General features: G+C 37.8%; 1 protein-coding gene across 17 annotated transcripts in view; it reads left to right on the forward strand.

Moving 5' to 3' along the window:
- The first annotated feature begins 628 nt into the window (after positions 1–628).
- ZNF638 (zinc finger protein 638) overlaps positions 629–25,508 on the forward strand; it is a 142,442-nt gene continuing 117,562 nt past the window's right edge. For all 17 annotated transcript variants that reach the window (XM_026483249.4, XM_057309175.1, XM_057309176.1 and 14 more), the window contains exon 1: positions 629–824. In XM_026483249.4, coding sequence (XP_026339034.1) covers positions 709–824 — 116 coding nt within the window. In that variant the 5' untranslated portion in view covers positions 629–708. The remainder of the gene's footprint in view (positions 825–25,508) is intronic.

The raw sequence follows: 25,508 nt of genomic DNA on the forward strand, positions 1-25,508 counted from the left end.
TAAAACAAAAAAAAAAAAAAAAAAAAAAAAGAAGAGAAAAAAGAAAAAAAAGGAAACCAAAGAGATGTATACACTGTTCTCCACTGTGAATCATGGCTATAAGTATTGCAAAGTAACAAGGCTTTTAATTCTCTCCTGGCAGGAGAGAATCCCCCTACATTCCCCCATTGCAAAACATGACTTTTGATTTTGGAATGCATCTCATGAAGGCTCTCCTAGTTACCTGTTTTCTGACCTGCTCCTCCACCCGCCTGATTGGAAGATCCCTGAAAGGAGGGGCTGTTTCTCATTCCCGTGCGTCCCCAAACACTGTGGCTGGTGTTCTGTAAACAGCGGACGAAGAATTCTGAAAAGAGAGAGGCCCCGCAAAATCAGAAGTGTGTCCCGAACGTCTCAGACTCTCACAGATCTTTCATCTGCGGAATGTGCGTCCTCTGCCCTCTCCACACTCACCCAACACACACGATTCCCAGGCGGGGGGGCTCCGAAACCTGGACTGCTCCCGGCCGGTGGGCGAGGACCTCTCTGCGGACACCGTCGCTGGGCTGCCCGGCCGCTCGCGCCCCGCCCCCGGCTTCCCGCGCTCCGCGCCCATTGGCCCACCTCGGGTGTGGGCGGGCCGCGCCGGGGTGCCTTGTGCCCTGTGGCGGAAGAGGCGGCGTGCGCCCAGCTCCCGGAGCTGCGCGGGTGCTGTGGAAGCCGCCGGCGATGCCCCGGGATCCGGTTCCTGCCGGGGCTACAACCCGGGCTGCAGCGGGGGCTACCGCGCCGAGTTTGGTCTCCGCGACCACCGCAGCTCGGCGGGCTTCGGACCATCTGAAGCGGTGAGCGCTTCCTTTGCCCCCGGGGCTCCCTGTCCTGCTGCGTCCTCTTGGGCTATTGGCAGTGGGTGGGATGGCGAGGGCCAGCGGACCGGCAGGGTCCGTGCCAAGGCATCCTCGTGTCACGGGATTCTGGTCCAAATTCCGCTGCCCCTCCTCCCCTCCTTGACTGTCACTCCCCCAGTGGGCCGGTCTTAAGCGCTGCGCAAGTTGTGTGTGCGGAGGCTCCAGACGGTCAGCGAATAGCAGTGGGACGCCTCACGGGCACTTGTCGCTCGGCTTCGCGGTCCCAGCGGCTCTTCCTCCGGTCTGGACAGGCTCTGTGGAAGCGGCGCTGTGCGGGCAGGTCTTGGGAGAGCACGATTAAGTAAACGATCCTTTACACTGCAGGGACCAGGCACCGTGGTGATGAGGAGTCTTCAAATAGCGTGGTGTTCGCTTCTCAATCAGAGAAACAGATCCGACGAGCTCGAGCTCTTTTTAAAGATTGCTCTTTAAAAAAATTACTTTGTAGCATTGCATAATACTCTGTATCTCATCCAAAAATAGTTCTTGATCTCAGGATAGTAGTCATTTGAATGCAACATTGATAATTTTTTTCCTTAAATAATAAGTTTGAACTTTATTATTTTAGAGTAATAGATTTCTTAATGAAAGAAACTTCTCAAAGTACAGAAAAATAAAAGAAAAACCACAGTGTTTTGAGTCATTTTTTTTTTCTTTTGAGTCATCAGTTTTGAGGGATTTTGTTTTTCCAGTTTGCTTTGGTTTGCTTTCACCTACAACTGCATACCCAGGTTCCAGACCTTTGGAATGATGTAAATAGCGCGTGCGGCGCTAGCCCCCAGCCGGCTAGACAGCGGCCGGGAATCCGCCACGCCCCGGAGCCCCGCTCGGCCTGCGAACTCCGGGCTGTCCCTGCGTCGGGAGGCTGTAGCGCCACCCCGGGAGGGCAAGAGGACGCCCGCCCGGTCCGGCTGTTTATTGCAGCGATTTGTACATTCCAAGAGTCCCCAGAAAGGCGAGCTGCATACCTGTTAGGATACTGGTCACATCCCAGCCTGGGAGGGGGGTGAGGGGGTTACTCTGCGGAGCAGCATCAGCTCTTTACTAGCGGTGGCAGGAGTCTGCGTCCGGTCCTCTCGCTGGAGCAGGCTGAACCTATGCTTGGAGTTTTTAAGTGAATTGCTCTGACAACCCCATACGCCGGTACTGTACTGCCCTCTCCCAATTTTTGTGGCCCTTGTGCGAGTCGATGGGAGTCGGGAGAGGAGAATGATAGACATTTTTCAGAACGGATCGTCCAGTGTTCTGTCACGGTTCTTGGCGCTCCTTTCTAGATCTAAGTTCTGGTGACATTGTTTCAGATTGCTCTGCTCTTTGCCAAGACCCCGTTTATTGGTTTGAGTTGAAAAGGAGTGTCTATTTCTTTTTTTTTTTTTTCTTTTTTGGAGTGTCTATTTCTTATTCCATAAGGATTAGGGAAAGGAATTCCTGACTTGAGAAAAAGGTGCTGGCATTTAGTTTGCTGCCTTCCAAGGATCAGAAGATTATTGATGTTTTAAAAATGGGAACATATTGGAGATTGGGGAATACTGTAATTATTGTTTTTATTAGGCAGTTGGAAAATAAAAATGTTGCTCTATTTTATTTAATGATTAGGAAATGTGTAAGTACTTTAAATACATCTTTTACAATTGTGAATGTTGCTGTGAATTGTCTTATAAAATCAAAGGCACCCTCAATTCATCTTTTCTGTATATCTTTTTTTTTTGCATATGCTTAAAGGACTTGGGTAGTGTTTTTCTGTCGCTAGTCATCAGAATTCTTTTTTTTTTTTTTAAGATTTTATTTATTTATTCGACAGAGATAGACATAGCCAGCGAGAGAGGGAACACAAGCAGGGGGAGTGGGAGAGGAAGAAGCGGGCTTCTAGCGGAGGAGCCTGATGTGGGGCTTGATCCCACAACGCTGCGACCACGCCCTGAGCCGAAGGCAGACGCTTAACAGCTGTGCCACCCAGGCGCCCCTAGTCATCAGAATTCTTGGTAACTTATTTGAGCTTCAAGTTTTTTTTTTTAATTGAAACAGGAGTGCCTTTTTAATTGCAATCAAATATTTTTCTTGAACTTTAAGTGTATTTTAGAGAGGGGAGGTGAGAGAGCTATCACATGCAGTAATTCTTTACCTTTTGCCTTTAGGGATGTTTTGTGGTAGTGAGGAAAACTTACTCAGTTTTGATCTATGAGAATAGTATGGTTTAAAGAATTTGTTGGGATTGCTCTTTTTAAAGAAAGTTACACTATATTTCTTATGATTTCTAGAATGGTATAATATGCTGTATCTTTTCCAAAAATAGTTTTTGATGTCAGGGTAATTGTTTGAATGCAACACCCACATTTTTGTTTCCTAAATGATGAGTTTGAGCTCTTTTAATTTATGTTTATGCACTTTCTTTTATTAGGGAAATTTTGTAAAATACAGAAAAATAAAAGAAAAACCCATGTACAGTGTTTTGAGTCATCAATTTTGAAAGATTATTTTTTCCCAATTTACTTAGGCCTGCTTTGACCCGCAACTACATATTCAGGTCCCAAATTTTGAGTGGTGTTAAATTATGGTGTTGAATATGCAACTTCAGGGAATGTGGGGCTTACTGGTTGTATTAAAATTTTTCTTTTTCTCCATTAAAATGTCAACACCAGCAGAAACTTTACGTCTTTTTCTCCTTTAAGATATGGATGTGATGACAAAAATGCTTTAATAATTTTGAGTATTGTAACAGGAAATACTATGACTTTTAGAATGACATTAAATTGGAAGGCTTTGAGAACTCGAGTCTGCCGTTTTTCAGGGATGTGTCATCGCTAGTGTTCTTTTTCCCCGCTCTCTGAAGCTTCTACATTTCTTGCAGCATTCATGTAAGAGCTATGGTTTTAATATCAAAGTTCATTACCTTCTTTTTTGACTTTTTGACATGTTACGTGTGCAACATTTTGCAGTTTGAGATTTGGGAATTCATTGGGGTACCTGAAAACTCACACATCGAATCAATAAAGCATCCTGTCATTTCCCTTAAGTGTATTTAGTTTCCCATTAACAGTTAAGTAGGTTTTTGGAGGGCATTTGCCCATTGTTGTTAAAATTCTTAAATTTTTAGATAATTTTGACCCAGCAATTCTACTTCTAGGAATTTACTCTAAGGAAATAATAATGGATATGTGCATACGGTTAGTTACTTGGATATTTGTTGCAATGTTGCTTATGATGGTGAAACTTTGAAAACACTCAATGCCCCAAAATAGGGAAATGGTAAAATGATTTAAGTCAGAGAATATCTATACACTGTAATAATTAATATTATAACATATTAATTAATATATTGATACAATGTAATATCAATATATTATAATTTAATGTATTAATTAATTAATACATTAATATGTTGTATTAATATATTATAATTGGTATATTAATATAATGTAGACATATGTAGCCATTACTAATGATGTTGTAGGAAAAAATTGACAAAATCAAAAGATGGTCGTCATATAATATCAGGGTAAAAAACGAATACTTAAAGAGTATGAATATGTTTGCATTTTGGTTAAAAGAAGTATAAGAATATTCTGAAGTGTAGTAAAGATTATGCTTGATTTAATATTCAGCTTGTCACTTTGAAAGAAATTCTTCTGCACAGTAAAATTTAAAAAGCCCTTGAGCTAGGTTTAAAGAAGGAAAAAAGCAAAGACTATATTTACATATGTAGGCATTGAAACCATTCTGTCTTTGAAATAATCATCAAATCCCTAGAGATAAATGGGGATTATCCATATGTCCCTGCTTATCCCCAAGGTTTACTCTTTCTATTTTATCTGAGCCTTTGTAATTTTAATACAGGTTAATAGATTTATTTATGTAATGATTAAAAGCCTGGTAACTAAGTTCTCAAGTTGGCATGGAAGTGTACGAGTTCAGTGTGTGATATGATTGTAATTTTGTACCAAGATAAAGAGGTATATTTTTTAAAATTAAAAAAAAATATTTTTGAGTAGGCAATGATTTTACAGGGTTGAAGATCAAAATGTAAAAAAAAAACACGTTATACAATGAAAAGTTTCTCTTTCCACTGTTCCTCATCTCCTCAATTCCCATTTCTCCAATTCACCTACCCTGGGTAAGCATTATTACTAGTTTACTGCTTAACATTCCAGGGATATTTTATGCATATCTGAGCCAAAACAGATCTACATTTTTCTCTTCTTGGATATATTTGCCATTTTTTTTCCTTTGCTTTTTCCATTTGACAGTGTATCATGGAGATTTTTTTCATATCAGTACATAGAAAGCATCCTCAATAAAAGTTTTTTTTTTTTAATATTTTATGTATTTATTTGACAGAGAGAGAGAGAGAGAGAGCGCACAGGCAGGGAGAATGGCAGGCAGAGTGAGAGGGAAAAGCAGGCTCCCTGCCCGACGTGGGGCTCTATCCCAGGACCCTGAAGTCATGACCCGAGCCAAAGGTTGATGCTTAACTGACTGAGCCACCCAGGTGCCCCAATAAAAGGTTTTTTTAAAAAAGTGGTTAGAACATAGAAAGCGTATAAAGAAAGGAGATGGACCTTAATTAAAACAATTAAAGGGAGAGTTTTCTTCATGGTTGGAGTGTTGAGTACAAGGCGCTCTTGCTGAGTGAAGAGGAAACCACTTAGCGTACTTGAACATGGCATATGAAATTGTGAAAGCTTCCAGTTTAAATACCATTAAATTATGTTTTAAAAATATTTTATTTATTTATTTACTTATTTGATAGAGAGAGAGAGAGTGCAAGCAGGTAAAGGAGAGGGACAAGCAGACTCCGTGCTGGGCAGGGAGCCCGACTTGGGGCTCAGTCTCACCACCCTGAGATCATGACCTGAGCGGAAATGAAATCCAAAGTCCGTTGCTTAACCAACTGAGCCACCCAGGTGTCCCCAATATACATATTGATTTTAAAGTAAAATTTAAATATTTATATATTACACAAGATTATATAATATATATTATAATATATATAGATTATTATAATATATATGTAATTGAACAAAATAGAGCAGTTCTTAAAAATTTGCCACAAAAATATGAGACACATGTTCATTCGTCTTAAGTACTTGTTGCTCTCTGTTGAGGCAACTACTTTCAACTCTTATTTTTTTCTTCTAGTATTTACCTCCTAAAGTCTTAAAGTGAAAGTTTATAACTATCTCTTGACTTAAATGATTTAGATATTATTTATCTTATTTTTTTGTAAGTTGAGAATTGATACTTTATGGTGAAGATTTAACACCTTTAGTCTCTCTCTCTTTTCTACTTCCACTTCCTCCATCCTCTCAATTGAGATTTTATCTCGATACTTAGTTAAATCAATAGGTTTTATACTATTATGAATAGGTAAATATGACTAGCCTTTGGGCCAAAAGATAAAGATTGTGTTTTTTTCACTTACCTAAGTTTCTGTCAATCTATGGCTTTTCCCAAATACTCAAATGCTGTCAAATGCTCAATTGCAAGAATCTGTCAACTTCATTTTTTCCGTAAGACTTCCTTCCCATAGGTCTCATTCTTCATGTACATGTGGTCTGTTTCTAAGTTTGCAACCAACCTAAAGATTAGTGTCTTTAAAGAGTTAAAAAAGAGATTGTACCCATAAAATAGGATTTGGATGCTATGGAAAGAAACGATCAGAGAATAAGAAAGTGTTCTATGAAATTAAACATATGATAGCCACAATGGAATTCTGAATAGAAGGACTAAAATATAAAGTCCTCTAGGTTTGGGGCATAAGCTATAGTTCTGGTTTACCTCTCTCCTGGTTTGGGTCCCGTTACCTAGATCTTGATTTGGTTGACTCAATCATTTTGCTCAAGCACTTAGTCCAGTCACTTCCGAAGAAAAGAAATTTTCAAAGTCCTTGTATGTCTTAAAGTGTTTTTCTTCATGGCTAGGATGTTGAATTGTAGCTTGGCTGAGTATGAAATTCTAGTTTTTTCCTCAGAATGATTAAGACTTAATTTTAGAGTGTCTGTTGTCAGTATTACTGTGAAGAAATCTGGTATCATTAAGTCTGATACCCCTTTATGGCTTGTTTTTCCTTTCTGAAAGCTTTTTAGAATCTTCTCTTTGGTATCCTGAAATTTGATGAGTTGGTGACCTTGATGTGATTCTTTTTTTCATTCATTGTGGTCTGCACTTGGTGAGCTCCTACAGCCTGACACCTCTTGTGTTTTTTGTAGTGTGGTGAAATTAACTCTAATAATTTCTTCCTTTTCATTTATTCTGTTCTCTTTTTTTCTTAGTTGGAATTTTGGACCTCCTGGATTGATCCTTCAATTTTCTTATCTTTTCTCTTTTGTTTTTCATCTCTTTCTCTCTTTTTTTACCCCCCAGCTTCTCTGGGCAAGTTTTTAACCCTATCTCCTAGCCATTTTACTCGGAATTTCATTTTATCATATTTTCAATTTCATATTGCTCTTTCTTATTTTGATTGCTTCTTTTTATAGCATTCTACTCTTAATAAATGAAGTATATTTTCTTATCCTTTTAAAGATATTCCTTGTAGTTTTATTTTGGGACTTTCCTTTTCTTTTTGCATTATTTCTACCCTTTATAGTCCTTTCATTTCTCTTCATTTTTCAGTTTCTTCAGAAAGAAGCCTCCAGTCCTCTGCAGTGTGAGATATAATCCTGGGTGTTGGCATTCTGGGAGCGGGGCCAATGAAAGGGACTGTGTCAAGAGTCCCCAAGATCACCTCCAGGTTCAGTGATTCACTAGGAAGATTCACATCACCATATGTCACCATATGGTCATACTCACAGTTATGATTTATTTTCGTGAAAGGCTTCAAAGCAAAATCAGCAAAAAGAAAAGGAACATGGAGTGAAGTCCAGAGGAAACAAGGCAGAAACTTCCAGAATCTTCTTCCAGTGGAATCACGTAGGGAGTGCTTAATTCCTTCATTACTGAATTGTGACTCTATGCGTGAAGTGTTGTCTAACAAGGGAGCTCATTAGAGACTCTGCACCCAAGATTTTTACTGGGGACTGTTCACATAGGCACCCTCCACCTAGCACATACCAAAATCCCAGACTTCCAGGGAAAGCAGGTGTTGAGCATAAACTACATTGTTTGTGCAAACTATGATTAGGTGTATTAAAACAACTCTTGTCAGGGAATAGTGGGATCCTTTCTGAAATCAAAGTTCCCAGATTCTAGCCAAGAGTTAACTTTGCAAGCAGGCCTTGCAGTCTCAGGCCTGCTATGAGAATTCTTTTCTGCACAGGGACTGAGGGTCCCACAGTTTCCTCTGTAGGCTTTCACTTAACCTCCTTATCTTCTGCCTGGTGCCGTATCCTTGCCCTTGAATGGTAACCTGGAGGACAAAGCCTCTCACCTGCTATGGGGCTGATGAAGTCACCTGTCATAACAGGGTTGGAGAGTGGCCCTACAGAAGGGAGTATCTAAACGTTTTGTATTAGTAAACCATTGCTGTTACTTATCCTATAGCTAGATGAATGGTTCTCAAAGTGCAGTCTCAGGGAATTCCTGAGACCCTTTCCATAATAATATTGATGTGATATTTGCCTTTTTCTTACGAGCATACAATGGAGTTTTCCAGAGGCTATGTGATATTCCAATAGCCCAAAGGCAGAAATATAAAGCAGTGCCACCCTTCTCTAATTTATTTTTTGTTTTGGAAAATATAGTTATTTTTCCATAAAATAATGGGTTTATTATTATTTGTAAATGGACTAATAAATATTTTTAAATTTCTATTTTTCTTAAGATAATGATTACTGGTAGATATAACCCACATAAATGAAAGTTCTTTGGAGTCTCAATGGTTTTTATTTGTTTTTGTATTACTTTGGTGTGTGTTGCAATTTTTTTATTATTGAAATATAATTGACACAATATTATATTAGTTTTAGGTGTACAACATACTGATTTGACAATTCCATACATTACTCCTTGCTCACCATAATACGCATTGTCACCATCTATCACCATACAATGTCATTACAGTGTTATTGACTACATTCCCTATGATGTATTTTTCATCTCTGGGACTTATTTATTCTATAACTAGAAGTTTGTACCTCTTAATCCCCTTTATCTATTTCACCCATCCCTCCTATTGTAGCATTATTTACAATAGCCAAGATATAGAAGCAACCCAAGTGTCCATTGATAGATGAATGGATAAAGAAGAGGTAGTACCTACATATAATGGAATATTACTCAGCCATAAAAAAGGAGATCTTGTCAGTGCTTTTTAAATATGTAGGTCCTTGCACCAAAAAGCTTGAGAAGCCTACATCTCCCATTTTTCTGAGTCTAGAAATTTGTTTTTCTACTAGTATTAATACCTGTGTTGTCCCATATGGTAGCCACTAGTCAGTTCCTCAGTAACACTAACGACCTTTCAGGTGCTCAATAACCACCTGTGGGGAGTAGCGGCTACTGTATTGGACAGCACAGACCTAGAACATTTCCATCATTACAAAACATTCTGTTGGACAGTGCTGATCAAAGCTGTTAATATTTAAAAGCCATTCTTATCTCTTTCCCTTATTCATTTCTACTCCTATGCTATTTGCTTAAGTATGACAGTTAAGCACATATACATGTATTATTGGTTCATAAAACATCTCACCCATCACCCAGGCAAAGACAAGGGACAGGCCCTCTGCTAGGACATGCACCATGCACACAAATTGCTCTTGCGGGGGGAAGTGGCACTGCCACATGGTCAGTGTAGACCTGTGTGAAGTGCTATGAGGGGAAGCCCGTTCATTGAAACTTCAGTGTGAATGGTGTGTCTCTGCAGGTGCAAAGTGCAGTGGTCCCAAGTGCTTAAAGAGCCAGGATTGGAGTCCAGATTTGTGTAATTCTGGTCTGTGCTTTTTCATTTTGGTTAAGATCACCCAACCAATCCCTCTTGTCCTGTATATGTGGGCTGTTGAAGGACAATTTTAAAGACTAGGTAAAAATCATGATTCTCATACAAATATAAAATTTACAAGTGTTAAAGATTTTGTTTTGTTTTGTTTTGAGTTTAGATACTTATTTTTTTTTATAATGATTTTTTATTATATTATGTTAGTCACCATACAGTACATCCCCGGTTTTCGATGTAAGGCTCGATGATTCATTAGTTGTGTATAACACCCAGTGCACCATGCAATATGTGCCCTCCTTACTACCCATCACCGACCTATCCCATTACCCCACCCAGTGTTAAAGATTTTATTTAACTCATTAGTTAAAGGAGGGAACCAGGAAGAGGTTACAGCCAGTTCAAAGGGAGAAGCCAAAGACCAGACATATTTATAGATCAGGAAAATGCAAATGAAAGCAGAACTGGCCCCTTTTACAGTGGAAGGGAGTCACTTGAACCTCCAGCAGACAGGATTCACATGCCTAGAGGCAAGAGTTATTTTACATCGCTCTAACTTTTCTTCAGTACAAACTAAGAGAGAATAATAGTTCAACAACAATGAAAGGCTGGAATTAGATAACCTGGAAAGGCGTCATCTAAACAAAGATCACTTTCCATTGAAGCACACATTTTCTCCTATAAAACTCACCTAGTGATGTTGAGATTTTAATTTGCCTGCTCCTTCCTGTAAAGTTATCTATATGAAAATTCTGGTCAACAGAGAAGTTAAATCTACCATTGAAATGAATAAATTTGTATTCTGGGTTTGTTTTATTTGCTAGGTTACTTGCTTGTTTTAAGCAAGTTGCTTAGGTGTATAAGGCAAATCAGTGATAAGCTTAATAGGTAACTTAGCAGGCTTTTTTTTTTAAAGATTTTATTTATTTATTTGACACAGAGAGAGTCAGCGAGAGAGGGAACACAAGCAGGGGGAGTGGGAGAGGGAGAAGGAGGCTTCCCGCGGAGCAGGGAGCCCGATGCGGGGCTCGATCCCAGAACGCTGGGATCATGACCTGAGCCGAAGTCAGACGCTTAACAACTGAGCCACCCAGGCGCCCCCTGAGCCACCTAGGCACCCCACTTAGAGGCTTCTTACCTTGGTCCCAGACTGGTTTCCCTACCAGAAACTGACATGTCAGTGGCTGAAAAAAATTTTTTACGTTCAACACTGAGCTTGAAGGGCATCAAAATAAGTAAGCCTCCGTTTTATATTCTCATTGGAGAGACAGCCTTGTACATAGTGAACCATTATACAGTGTAAAAGGTACTGCACTGAGAAAAACGTGATGTAGAATCACAAAGGAGGAAGCAATGCATTCTGGCAGGGAAGTTAACATTTCATCAGGGCTTTGAAGGAAAACTAGAATTTAACCAGAATGTTTTTTCCAGTTATACAAATATGGGAACTTCTGATTATCCTTCCAAATAAAAAGCCAATCAGACCTAGCCTCCCAGTAGTCACACCCTTGTTTATATGGGTTCCTCCCACACTGTATCAGGATTGGTCTGTATACCTATGTATATGTGGTGAAGTGACAGTGTGTGGACTCCAAGGCTTAGTCATTAAGACATTGCTGCTTCCACTGTAGTCTCTGGGATTCTCTGAGAGAGATCAACTGTCAGGTCATGAGAACACTCAAGTAGCCTTATGAAGAGACTCGAATGGGAAGAATGGAGACAGATGGAATGGCTAATTGCTTCTCAGGTAAAGAGAGAGAATATGGGCCACGTGTTTAAGATTTTGAACCGAACAGGCTACGGAAACAGAATAGGAATTTCTCATCCCAGGAGTTTTCTTGTTTGTTTGATTATCTCTATAGGCATCGTTTAGAAGAGCTAAACAGCTCCATTTTGAGCTCAGTTTTCTTAGAACAAGAGCAGTTTGGATAACAAAAAAGAGGAAAGGACTTTAAAAAAGCAAAAACAGTAAACTTAGGCTTTTTAGATGCAACTGGGAGTTGTGGGCGGTTAAGCACTGTTTGGTAGACTGCTGTGAAGCTCCAGCCAAAGAGGGGAGGCCTTGTTGTGTGAAAAGACTATTGCTTGCTTTACTAGCTTTACTAAGAATATAGATTAATGTTGATAGGACTTAAATCTCATGATGGGTTAGGGGAAGATGGATGGAATGGAATGTCCCAAATTAATGGGCTATGGACATTTGTTGGACCATCACAGTGTTTTATGTATTTTTTAGTTAGTTGCCAACACTTTGAAATAAAGCAGCTTCATATAAACTCACAAACATGCACAAATCTGCATTTCCAGTGTTTAAAGACGTGGAAGCGCTGAGAACACGGAGATTACATTAGCACATGCCTGCAAGAGGCTGGAGTTGGGGAGCACCTGTCAGTTTTAGAGAGACATGTGCTCTCCGCGTGGACCATCCCCACCATTCGCTCTTACTCCCAATGTCTAGGCAAAGTATCTGTAGTCATTTTTTGTTTTTACTTATGCTGCTGTTTGTACCCTGTAGCTTTAAGAAGGAAAGACTGTATATTTTAGATCCACTTGTCTTTCAAAAGTGGGGAAGTAAAAGGCCTTTTTATTATTTAAAAAAAAGGAGAGAGATTTGTGTGTGTGTGTGTGTGTGTGTGTGTAAGTAAAGAATATTCCTGTATTTTAATATGCAAACAAAGTGGGTCTGTGTCAAAAGGATGCAAATTAAGATGCCATTTTTTTTTTTTAAGATTTTATTTATTTGAGAGAGAGAGCACACACAAACAGGGAGGAAGGATAGAGGGAGAAGCAGGCTCCCCACTGAGCAGGGAGCCTGACGTGGGGCTTGATCCCAGGACCCTGAGATCATGACCTGAGCTGAAGACAGACGCTTAACTGACTGAGCCACCCAGGCACCCCTAAGATGCCAACCCTACGTACCAAGCACCATAACTAGTATTTAGAAAAGATATAATAGGGTTTGTTTTTGATGAGAATTAAATAAGGGATGCGACCATGATATGTATTTATTTATTTTGGTAAAAAAAAAAATTCCTGGGTATCAATACCTTATATAGATGATAAGTTCCTAAAGCAATGCCTTTTAAGTACAGCAGAAATTATGTACCTCAAACAGAATGAAATGTAAAATGATGTCAATATTATTGGAAATGCTATCTCTTAGCATCTTGAATATATGACTGATAATTTAAAGGCAGATTACGTTTCAAATTTAAATTATTTATGGCATTTTCAATTCAAGCTCGTGAAGATACATATATAGATAATATCATACAGCAATACCTGTGGTGTCTGAAAATTTTAATGGGTTGAAGAACTTTTGGATTTGTCACCCATGAAAACACCAGTATCAAATGACTCATTTATGTATGTTAGGAAAGTCTCTCAAAATTTAATGAAAATAGGTTAAAAATATATTAGCTTGATGATAGATAGTGCTCCTAGAATAATAAATAGTTTAGGTTAACATTGGACATTTTGGTGACATGGTGAAAGGTGAAGACATGAATTTAATAATTTTCAGGGTTCCTGCTGAGCAGGGAGCCTGCTTCTCCCTCTACCCCTCTCCCCTGCTACATGATCTCTCTCTCTCTCTCAAATAAATAAATAAATAAATAAATAAATAAATAAAAAATAAATAAATCTTTAAAATGGGGCACGTGGATGGAGTCAGTTAAGCATCTCAGTCGGTTAAGCGTCTGCCTTTGGCTCAGGTCATGAACCCAGGGTCCTGAGATCGAGCCCCACATCAGGCTCTCTGCTCAGCAGGAGCCCTGCAAATTATTAAATTTCTCACTCTCCCTTTGCCTTCTGCTCCCCCTGCTTGTGCTCTCTCTCTGTCAAATAAATAAAACAAATCTTTTAAAAAATCTTTTAAAAATTAAAAAATAATTTGTTTATTGCAGATTTCACTAGGAATAATTTTAGTTCAAAAGCTAAACAATGCAATGAATATAGTAATTATCACCATAAACTGGATACTGATTCTTGAACTTTAAGTATTCCAAGGCCTTGCAGGATTCATGGTTTGTACAACTCTAGTCTCCTACATGCAGTTTAGGACTGAAAATGTTTTTTCAATTGTTAAGAGAAATCAATCTGTACTTGTCATCCAAGAGAGGAATCTTTGCCTCAGTTTACCAGTGAAGACTGGTTCAAAGATTTGGCTTTTTTGGTTAAATTACAGCTCGAGTAGATACCGCAAATATTTCTTTACAGGTGTATTCACAGGGAGAACCACATTTATATGATTCAGTTCTCCTATTTTAGTAAATGTAAGGAATAATCTGGATCATTTTCATATGCTGAAGTTTCCAGCATTGAAAATTATGGTCTTAATTCCCAAAACGATGGAATTTAAGACTGAATTCTAAGGCAGGCTCTTTGATTTTATACTTTATGAAAATGAGCTAACATTTCTCAATTAATAGCAATAATGTGAATGGATAGCTACAAATGAAGGTATAAGAACTAATTATTATAACGTTGGAGCAACAGAATTCCAGAAACAACCTTTGAATTACCTTAAATTCAAATCTCACTATGCAAAAATTTCATTTTTGTTTGAAAGTGGTTGTGTTTAAGAGGAGTTGTTTTCTCTTATGAAACTCAATTTAAAAAAATACTGCTCTTGGGGCATCTGGGTGGCTCAGTTGGTTAAGTGTCTGCCTTCAGCTCAGGTCATGATCCTGGGGTCCTGGGATTGACAGGGAGTCTGCTTCTCCCTCTGCCTCTGCCCCCCATCCCAGCTTGTGCTCTCTCTCTCTGTCTCTCAAATGAATAAATAAAATCTTAGAAAATCATGGATTCAGGGATGTATTCCATATTATCCATTGCATGCAACTCTAACTACATTGACATCTTGGTACAAGGGAAAGGGTGTCAAATTCTTGGTTTTAGGTCTAAGGTGTTGTGAGCTATAAGAAAACCTTAATAATTAAGTGTTCCTATTTTTTAATTTGTATTTTGTCAGTTTCAAATTGATAATCTCTCCTGTCATAAATGTTTGTACTATGTTACATGCCTAAATCATAGTTTGTTAAAAATAATGTTTGATTCTATTTCTGGCATTTGAATTTTCTTTGATTTTGATCACTTCAATATATTATCATTCAATTTCACTATTATATATTCAATTATTTCCAATTTGATATATTCAATTATCAATACATATTATTCGATTATTATAAGTTACCGGCTGGTTCCCTATAGGTATCTGAGTTTGTGACCCTTGCCGTCAGTGAAAGGTAAAATCTTAGCTATATTCTTGGGGAAGATGCCTATGAAAATATGGTGATCACATCATTCTAATTAATTTTACACTGTTACCACTTTTCCTTAACTTAGGCACTAAACATATTTTTCGGTGGTTTGTTTCATGGTGGCAGTTTTAGGGAGTAAACATGAAAAATTCCTGCCTATTTATTTCAGCATCGTAAGTGCATATTAGCCAGCCCAGCATCACGTAACAAGACTTTTCCCTTCACCCTTCTCTCACCCCTACAGAATATTCCATGAGAATTCCTTATGAAAGCTTCAAGGCAAACCATTAAAAAATAACACCCCTGAGCTTTGATAGTATCAGAGGGTCCACCCAGACTCTGTTTAGACAAGTAATTGTGTTCAGGTGAGGAATCAGAGGCTGTGCTGTGTTTTGTAGCAACTCCTGAGTTTTTTAGTTGCCTCATTGAAATTCTTTAGTTGGGGACCAGATGACTACTGCCTGTGAGAAGCTGCCTGGTACTGTCCTCTCCCTGGCAGTGCTACCCTCACCCTGGCTCGGATACAGCTATGGCTCTGCCCTCTCAATTGCTTGCTGTTTGTTGCCTTTTCATAGAATTATAGACCTTAAAGACTCTCTAGTAACGCTTTTGACCACACACACTATTTTTTTTTTTTTTTTGCTGAAGTTCCCAAACCAGCTCAAGGAAAACAGAGAAAAAGAGGACAATGGAAAATGTTTTTCTAAATCCTAAATAATTGGTGGTACTGAACTGTCACTATGAATATATACTTTTTTCACCCATAAGGTTCAGTATCTAGTTGGGTGTTTAAATTTTAATTTTGCTGAATGTTTAGAAAAAATATATTTATTTAAGAAACAATAATATCGGGGTTGGAGGAGGAATGGCAACTTACCACCCTTCACATTTCTCCTTGCTCCCTTTGATCCTTCTTGGGGTCAGATAGAATTATGCTTCTGAATACACTCTTCAGTAGTTCTCAAGCGTGGTCCCCATGCCAGCAGTTCCCCGCATTGCCTGGGAACTTGTTGGAAATGCAAATGTTTGGGCCCCATCCCAGACCTACAGGATGAGAGCCTACTCTCAGGGAGTAGGATGGGCAGCAACCTGTGTTTTAACAGACCTTTCAGGTGACTCAGATGTGCACTGAGGTTTGAGAGCCACTGCTTTATATAACTGGAGTTGTGCCTGTGTTAGGTTTAGATGTGGAGACCGAGAAAAGTTTTCAAACTCCTGTAGTGTCTTCCTGCTTTCCTTTCATTGCTTTGGGAGTCTGGATAAAGTATATATTGTGGTGAACCGCAGACCTTAATCCCAGCTTTGTGGACTTCATGGTGGCTACTGTCAGCTAACTGCCTTGAATGACATCTACTAATTGTTGAGGTCACAGGTGAGACAGATCCTTGGGCCCTTCCAGAAGTCAGAGTGGGCATCCCAAGAACTGTTGATCAGAGGGAAAGCTAGTTTCGAGACACGACCAAGCAATTATTCTCCTCTGGTTACTTAATGTAAGTAATCCCTCTGGTTACTTAACGTAAGTAATCCACTGGAGGAAAAAAAAATCACCGAGTGTATGAATTTGTATGTGAAATTGTGTGTTCGGGTTTTTTTATTACAGTAGAATATACATAACATGAAATCTACCATTTTAAACATTTGTAAGTGTACAGTTCAATGGCGTTAAGCATGTTCACATTATTGTGCAACCATGACCACCATCCCTCCCCAGAACTTTTCCATCATCCGAACTGCATTCGGTTTTTTCTCCCCTACCGTCGGTTACGTTTTTACTTTGTTAACACTGTCCTTTGATGCACAAAAGTTTTTAATCTTGATAAAGTCCAATCTATATGTTTTTTCTTTTGTTGCCTGCACACTGAATGTGTAGATCACTTTGGGAATTATTGACATTTTTAAAATTTATTTTGAGAGAGAGAGAGAGAATGGGGGAGGGGAGACTTATAGACATTTTAACAATTTCAACTCTTCCAATCTATTTAGTCGTTGAGTGTTTTTTATCAGGAAAGGATGTTGAATTTTGTCAAGTATTTTTCCTGCAAAAGTTGAGATTATCATGTGTTTTATTTCCCCTCTAGTTCATTTTATGAAGCTAATATTACTCCAATACCAAAACTAGATAAATATAAAAAAGTACAGACTGATACCTCTCATACAGAAATAAAATCCTTAACAAAATGTCAGAAAATAGAATTAAGCAAGATATAAAAATAATTATATGCCATAGCCAAGTGAAGTTTATTCTAGGGATGTAAGGCTGGCTTAACATCTGAAAATCAATCAAACTAATTCACCATATTAACAAGATAAAGAAGAAAAACCACATGGTCGTATTTATCAATGTAGAAAAAGTATTTGACAAAATTTAACATCCATTCATAATTAAAAACTCTCAAAAAATAGGAAGAGAGGAGAACTTTGTCAACTTGGTAAATAGTATCTACAAAAGCCTACAGATAAAATCATATGTAAAGGTGAAAGACTGAATGGTTTCTCTTTAAGATTGGGAACAAAAACAGTGCTGGAAATTATTGCAGAAAATAAAAGACATACAGATCAGCAAAGAAGAAATAAAACTGTCCCTGTTTGCATATGACATAATTTTCTTCATAGAAAATCGCAAGGAATCAACAGAAAAACTAGAACTAATACAGAAGTTCGGCAAGGTTGCAGTATAAAGGAAAAACATACAAAAATCAATTGTATTTCTAGATGCTATCAGTGAACACATGGACACCAAAATTGAAAATACAATACCATTTAAAGATGCTCCAAAAATATGAAATACTTATGTGTAGTTCTAACAAAAAAAGGTACAAGACTTGTATGCTGAAAACTATACAACACTAATGAAAGAAATCAAGGATGATCTAAATACTTCTTTGGAGAGAAATACCGTGGATTAGAAGATTCTACATAGTGAAGATATTGATTCTCCCCAAATTGAAATATAGGTTTAATGCTATTGCTATCAAAATCTCAGTAATATTGTTTGTAGAACAACATTATTCTGAAATTTATATGGAAGAACAAAATAACTAGAAGAGCTACAATTTTAAGGAAGAATACAATGAGGGAAGCCAGGCTTTCTGATTTTGGGAGTTACTATATATAGCCATGGTAATCCAGACTGTGGTGTTGGTAGAAGGATAGACACACAGATTAATGGCACAGAATAGAGAACCCAGATGGATACCTACACAAATATGCCCAACTGATTTTTTACAAAGACGCAAAAGCAATTCAATGGAGGAAAGATAGCTGTTTCAACAAATGGAGTTAGAGAAATTGCATACTCACTGGCAAAAATATGAGTTAAACAATAGTTAACAAATAGTTAATAAAGAAAAACCAATCAAACTAGAAAATAGGCAAAGAGGGATGCCTGGATGATGCAGTTGGTTAAGCATCTGACTCTTGATTTCAGCTCAGGTCATGATCACAGGGTCGTGAGATTGAGTTCCATGTCAGGCTCTACACTGAGCACGAAGCCTGCTTAAAATTCTCTCTCCCTCTCCCTCTACTCCTCCCCCACTTGATATCCCTCTCTCTCTAAAAAAGAAAAGAAAAGAAAAGAAAGAAAAGAAAGAAGCAAAAGAAAAGAAGCAAAAAGACACACTGAGGCATTTCAACAAAGGATAATACGGATAGCAAGTAAGCACGTGAAATAAACGTTTGGCATCATTAGCCATTAAGGAAGTGCAAATCAAAACCACAGTGAGTTATCAGAATGGTTAAAATAAAAAAATAGTGAAAACCCCCAATACTGGCAAGAATGGTGAGAAGCTGGATCACTCATACTTTGCTGGTAGGAATGTAAAATGGCATCATCACTCTGGAAAACAATTTGGCAGTTTCTGATAAAATTAACCATGCAACCCCAATAGCGGTTGGGCATTTATTTGTCCCAGAGAAATGAAAGCTTTTGTTCACACAAAAAACTATACACTAATGTTCCAAGAAGCTGTATTCGTAATAACCAAAGCCTGGAATCTGCCTACGTGTTCTTCAAAGGGTGAATATTTAAACTGTAGTATGCCCAGGGACACCTGGCTGACTCAGTCGATACAGCATATGACTTTGATCTCAGGGTCATGAGTTCAAGTCTCATGTCGGATATAGAGATTACTTTTTTTTGAATGTTAAACTATGGTACATCCATACTATGGAATACTATTCAGCAATAAAAAGGACCGAATTATTGGTACATGTAACAATCTAGGTGGATCTGCACATACTTACGCTAAAGCAAGAAGCCAATCCTTAAAAAATAACACATCATCTGATTCTGTTTATATAACATTCTTGAACTGACAAAATATAGAAATGTTGAACAAACTAGTGGTTGCCCCAGGTTATAGGAGATGAGTGCAAGACAGAAATGGATATGGGTATAAAAGTGTAGTCGGAGGGATCCTTGTAGTGATGGAAATGCTCTGTATCTAAATTGTATCAATGTCAATATCCTGGTTGTGATATTTTATTGCAGTTCTAGAAGATGTTACCCATTAGGAAAAACTAGATAAGGGACATAGGGAAACTCCCAGTATTATTTCTTACAACTACATATGAATCTACAATTATGAAAAGCTTAATTAATTAATTAATTAATTTTTTTAAAGATTTTATTTATTTATTCGACAGAGATAGAGACAGCCAGCGAGAGAGGGAACACAAGCAGGGGGAGTGGGAGAGGAAGAAGCAGGCTCATAGCAGAAGAGCCTGATGTGGGGCTCGATCCCATCACGCTGGGATCACGCCCTGAGCCGAAGGCAGACGCTTAACCGCTGTGCCACCCAGGTGCCCCGAAAAGCTTAATTTAAAATTTTTCTAGGGGTGCCTAGGTGGCATAGTTGGTTTCAAGTCCTACTCTTGATTACAGCTCAGGTCGTGGTCTCCTGGATCATGGGAAGCCCCACATGGGACTTCTGGCTCAGTGGAGAGTCTGCTTGAAAGATGGTCTCCCTCTGCCCCTTCCCTGACTTGTGCTTTCTCTCTCTCTCTCAAAGAAATAAATAAATCTTAAAAAAAATAAAAATAAAAATTTTTTTTCTGTAAATGAATTCAGCAAAATAGCAGGATACAAAGTCAACACATAAAAATCAACTGCATTTCTATATATAAATAACAAACAATCTGTAAAGGAAATTAGAAAAACAGTTCCATTTACAATAGCATCAAAAACAATAAAATACTTAGGAATTCATTTAACCAAGGAGGTGAAAGACTTGTATAACAAGAACTACAAAACATTACTGAAAGAAATTAAAGAAGACTCAAATAAATAAATACATTGTTCATGTTCATGGATTGGAAGACATCATATTGTTAAAATGTCATGCTAACCCAAAAAGATCTACACATCAATGCAATCCCTATCAAAATGCCAGTGATGTTGCACAAATAGAAAAACCCATCCTAAAATTCATATGAAATCTCAAGGGATCCCAAAGAGTCAAAATAATCTTAAAAAAGAATAAAAATCTGGAGGATTCACACCTACTGATTTCAAAATTTATTGCAAAGCTACAGTAATCAAAATAGTGTGGAATTTGCATAAACACAAACATACAGACCAATGGAATATAATAGAAGGCCTAGAAATAAACCTTCACATATGTGGTCAAATGATCTTTGATAAGGGTGCCAAGATCATTCAATGGGGCAAGTATCTTCAACAAATGGTTCTGTGAAAACTGGTCCATAATGCAAACTGTGAAAACTGATCCATAATGCAAAAGGATGAAGTTGGGCCCTTACCTAACACCATATATAAAAATTAAATCAAGTGGATCAAGGACCTAAATGTAAGACCTAAAGCAGTAAAACTTTTAGAAGAAAACATATGACAAAGCTTTAAGATATTGGATTTGGCAATGATTTCTTGGATATGACACCAAAAGCACAGGTAACAAGAGAAAAATAGACAAATTGGATTTCGTAAAGATTAAAAAATTTTGTGCCTCCAAAGACACTATCAACAGAGAAAAAAGGGAACCCACAGAAAGGGAGAAAATATATACAAATCATATGTCTGATAAAGGATTAATACCCAGAATATGTATAAAACTAAAACTCAACAACAAAAAACAAACAACCTGATTCAAAAATGGGCAAGGGACTTAGATATTTTTTCAAAGAAGATATGTGAATGGCCAATAAACACATGAAAAGATACTCAACATCACTAATCATTAGGGGAATATAAGTCAAAATGCATTGAGATTCTACTTCACACCCATTAAGATGGCTACAACAACAAAAAAAAAAAAAAAAAAGAGAGAGAGAGAGAGAGAACAAATAGTGACAAGAATGTGGAGAAATTGGAACCTTCGTGCACAGTTGGTGGGAATGTAAATCGGGATGGCTGCTGTGGAAAACAGTGTGGTCGTTTTTAAAAAAAATTTTTTTTAAACCATATGGTCTTGAAGAGATATTTGTAAACCCATATTCATAGCAGCATTATTCACAGTAGCTAAAACATGGAAGCAACCCAAGTGTCTATCAACAGATGAAGGGATAAGCAAAATGTGATAGATACATACAATGGAATATTACTCAGCCTTAAAAAGGAAAGACATTCTGCATATGCTACAACCTGGACAAACCTTGAGGGCATTATATAAGTGAAATAAGCCAATCACAAAATGACAAATACAGTATGATTCCATTTATACAAGATACTTAGAGTAGTCGGGTGGTTGCCAAAGGCTAGGGGGAGGGGGAAGGGGAATTATTGTTTAGTAGGTATAGAGTTTCCATTCTACAAGGTGAAAAGAGTTATGGAGATGAATGGTGGTGATGGTTGGATACAATATGAATGCATTAGTACCACTGAACTGTACCCTTAAAAATGGTTAAGATGGGGGGCACTGGGTGGCTCAGTTGGTTAAGCATCTGACTCTTGATCTCAGCTTAGGTGTTGATCTGAAGGTTGTGAGTTCAGGCCCCACGTTGGGCTTCATGGTGGGCGTGGAGCCTACTTTAAAAAAATGGTTAAGACGGTAAAGTTTGTTATGTGTGTTTTACCACAATAAAAAAAAAAGAAAAAAATTATGTAAAGAAGGCTTTATGCCTAGATGGCTTCAGTATGGAATTCTTCCAAGCATTTAAGGAAAGGATAATACCAATACTTCACAAACCTTCCCCCAAAATAGAAAAAAACAAAACAAGACAAAACAAACCAGGAATACATCCCAACTACTATCATGAGGCCAGCATGACCCTGATACCAAAACTTCTCAATAATATTTTGAGAAGGGAAAATTATGTACATGAAAAACATAGGAACAAGATGGAAACATTGGAACATAGCTGTATAATCTCAAATAAAATATTAGCAAACCAGATCTGGGAATATATAAAATAAATCACAAATTGGTATTCCATTTAACACCAAGGAATGTTAAGTTGATTTAACATTAATAAATCAATTAGTGCTATGTTTCACATGAACAGAGTAAAAGAGAAAAATCATATGACCATCTTGAAAATCAGAAAGTATATTTGATAACATTGAATATCTGTTGATGAAAAAGTTCTTGATAACTAAGAAATAGAACTTTGCTGATCCATTAAAAGTGATATACAAAAACAAACCCCTGGGGCGCCTGGGTGGCACAGCAGTTAAGCGTCTGCCTTCGGCTCAGGGCGTGATCCCGGAGTTATGGGATCGAGCCCCACATCAGGCTCCTCCTCTATGAGACTGCTTCTTCCTCTCCCACTCCCCCTGCTTGTGTTCCCTGTCTCACTGGCTGTCTCTATCTCTGTCAAATAAATTAATAAAATCTTAAAAAAAAAAAAAAGAAGAAGAAGAAAAAGAAAAACCTTTATTATAAAACAAACAAACAAACAAACAAACCCCTGCAACAAACATCATACTTAACAGTGAAAGATGAAAGATTTCCTTTTGAGATTGGGAATAAAACAGTAATGTCCACTATTACCCATGTGTTCAGCATTGTAATTGTGATCCTAGCTTGTGCAGTAAACAAGAAAAAGAACCTGCTAAACTATACTAAGGATTGGGAAGGAAGAAATAAAACTGTAATGACCATAGATCAAATGATTGTGTATATAGAAAATACTAAAGCATCTAGGGAACTAGTAAGTTCAGCAAGGTTGACAGATTCCAGGCCATTATACAAAAATCGATTGCTTTTGTATATTGCAACAACAAACAAATTTTTTAAAAATATAGTATTTTCAAGAGCATCAGGAATAGCAGACAGCCTCTCTTCTGTCCTGCCGCTGCTCCCTTTTGGTGTATTCAATAAACTAATATCTCCTTTAAAAAAAAAGCATCAGGAATATTAAATACATCTAACATAATGTATATATACTATATGAGTGCAAAAACCATGAAATATTATTGTGAGAAATTAAAGAACTTTTAAAAAAATTTAAGTAGGCTCCACGCCCAACGTGGGCCTTGAACTCACAACCCTGAGATTAAGAGTTGCATCCTCTACCTACTGAGCCAGCCAGGCACCCCAAAATTAAAGAATTTAGGATTAAATGGAAGGATATACCATGTTTATGGATTGGAAGTCTCCGTGTTGTAAAGATTTCACTTCTTAACAAACTTATCTATTGAGTCAATGCAATCCCGACCCAAAGTTCAGTAAGTCTTTTTGAAAACTTGACAAGCTGATTCTAAAATGTACATGGAGGGGTGCCTGGATGGCTCAGTTGGTTAAGTGGCCAGCTCTCGATTTCTGCTCAGGTCATAATCTCGGGATCCTGGGATTGAGCCCCACATTGGGCTCTGCAGTCAGCAGGGAGTCCACTTGAGGATTCTCTCTCTCCCTCTCCCTCTGCACCTTCCCCTGCTCTGTCTCATGCACGCATGTTCTCTCTTTCTTTCTCTAAAATAAATAAATCTTAAAAAGAAAAAAACAAACCAAAACAAAAAAATGTACATGGAAATGCAAAGGGCCAAAAAGGAGCCCAAACAATCTCCAAAAGAGGAAGGACTAGCTGTGTTGACTATCAAGACTTATGTAAGCTGCAGTTACTATGAAAGTGAGATATTAATGGAAAGATAGAAAAATTAATCAATAGAATTGAACAGAGAGCCCAGAAACAGACTCCCATATATCCGGACACTTGATACATGACAAAGTTGACTCTAAAGAGAAGAGGAAAAAGGACTAATTTTTTCAGTAAATGGTGCTGAGACAATCAGATGTTATTTTTTAAAGAAAGAAATAAAGATACAAAATTATAAACCAAACCAAACCACACTATTAAAAAAATAGTTCCAAGTGGATGGTAGTTTTAAATGTCAACAGCAAAACAATGAAGTACCTGAATGATAATACAGGGGAAATCTCATAACCCTTGTACAGTAAAAGACTTTTTTTTTCCAAATAGGATGCAAATAACACTAATTGTAAAGAGAAAGATAAATTGGACTACATTAAAATCAAAGTATTCTATTCATCAAAAGTCACCATTAAAGACAGTGTAAAAAGACAAAGCACAGTGAGGGAGATGTTAGTATTTGGAAAACTCTAATGGAAAATACTGAACAATTAATATACAGAATATAGAAAGAAAGCTTACAAGTCAATAAGAAAAAGGTAAACAACCCAAAAGAAAAATAGGCAAGAGACTTAAATAGGACTTCACAAAAGTAGCTACCCAAATAGCCAGTAAACATATAAAAAGGAGCTTACTATCTTTAGTGAATAGTGAAATGCAAAGTAAACCTACCTTTCTTTTTTCCTCCCTCCCTCCCTCCCTCCCACCCCTCCTTCCCAGATTCAGCCCTGCTGAAGAATTATCACAGAGGAATGATAAAAAGAGATTACTTCTCACTAGGAATACTGTGGCAGTATCCTCTCACTGGTACCCTCACATCAACTATTGCAAATCTTCAAACCCTTCTCCGCAGTGAATGATACCTGGCAATTATCACCTAGAATGACCTTTTCAAAATATACCTTTCATTATGATACTCTTTGGCTTAAATCCTTCCACAAAGACTGGTTAAGTAAATTCTAGGCTATCTCCATAAAATGAAGTATTCTGCAGTCATTAAAAAGAATGAGGTGGAGATCTTTGTACTAATATAAAATAACCTCAAAGAATTACTGTAAAGTCAAAAATAGGTGCAGAACAGCATGTTTAAAAACGGGTGGGGGGGGGGCCCTGGGTGGCTTAGTCAAACCTCTAACTCTTGATATCGTCTCAGGTCATGATCTCTTAAGATTAACATTAAGTTTTTCTCCCTCTCCCTCTCCCCCCCCCACCCTGCCCTCTCAAATAAAATAAAATAAAATAAAATAAAATAAAATAAATAAAAGTAAAAATGAGTAGAGGAAGAGATATGATGGAATGTCATCACATATTCACCTATGTTACTCAAAATCAACTAAAGCATATAGGTAAAAAACAGAGAAATACATGTTACTAAACAGGGGCGGGGACTGCCATAGCCATTTTCCCCATGTTATGAGTATATGCTCCGTCCTGTAACAGTCTATG

This window comes from Ursus arctos, unplaced genomic scaffold, assembly GCF_023065955.2.
Source record: "Ursus arctos isolate Adak ecotype North America unplaced genomic scaffold, UrsArc2.0 scaffold_8, whole genome shotgun sequence".
NCBI classification, from domain to species: domain Eukaryota; kingdom Metazoa; phylum Chordata; class Mammalia; order Carnivora; family Ursidae; genus Ursus; species Ursus arctos.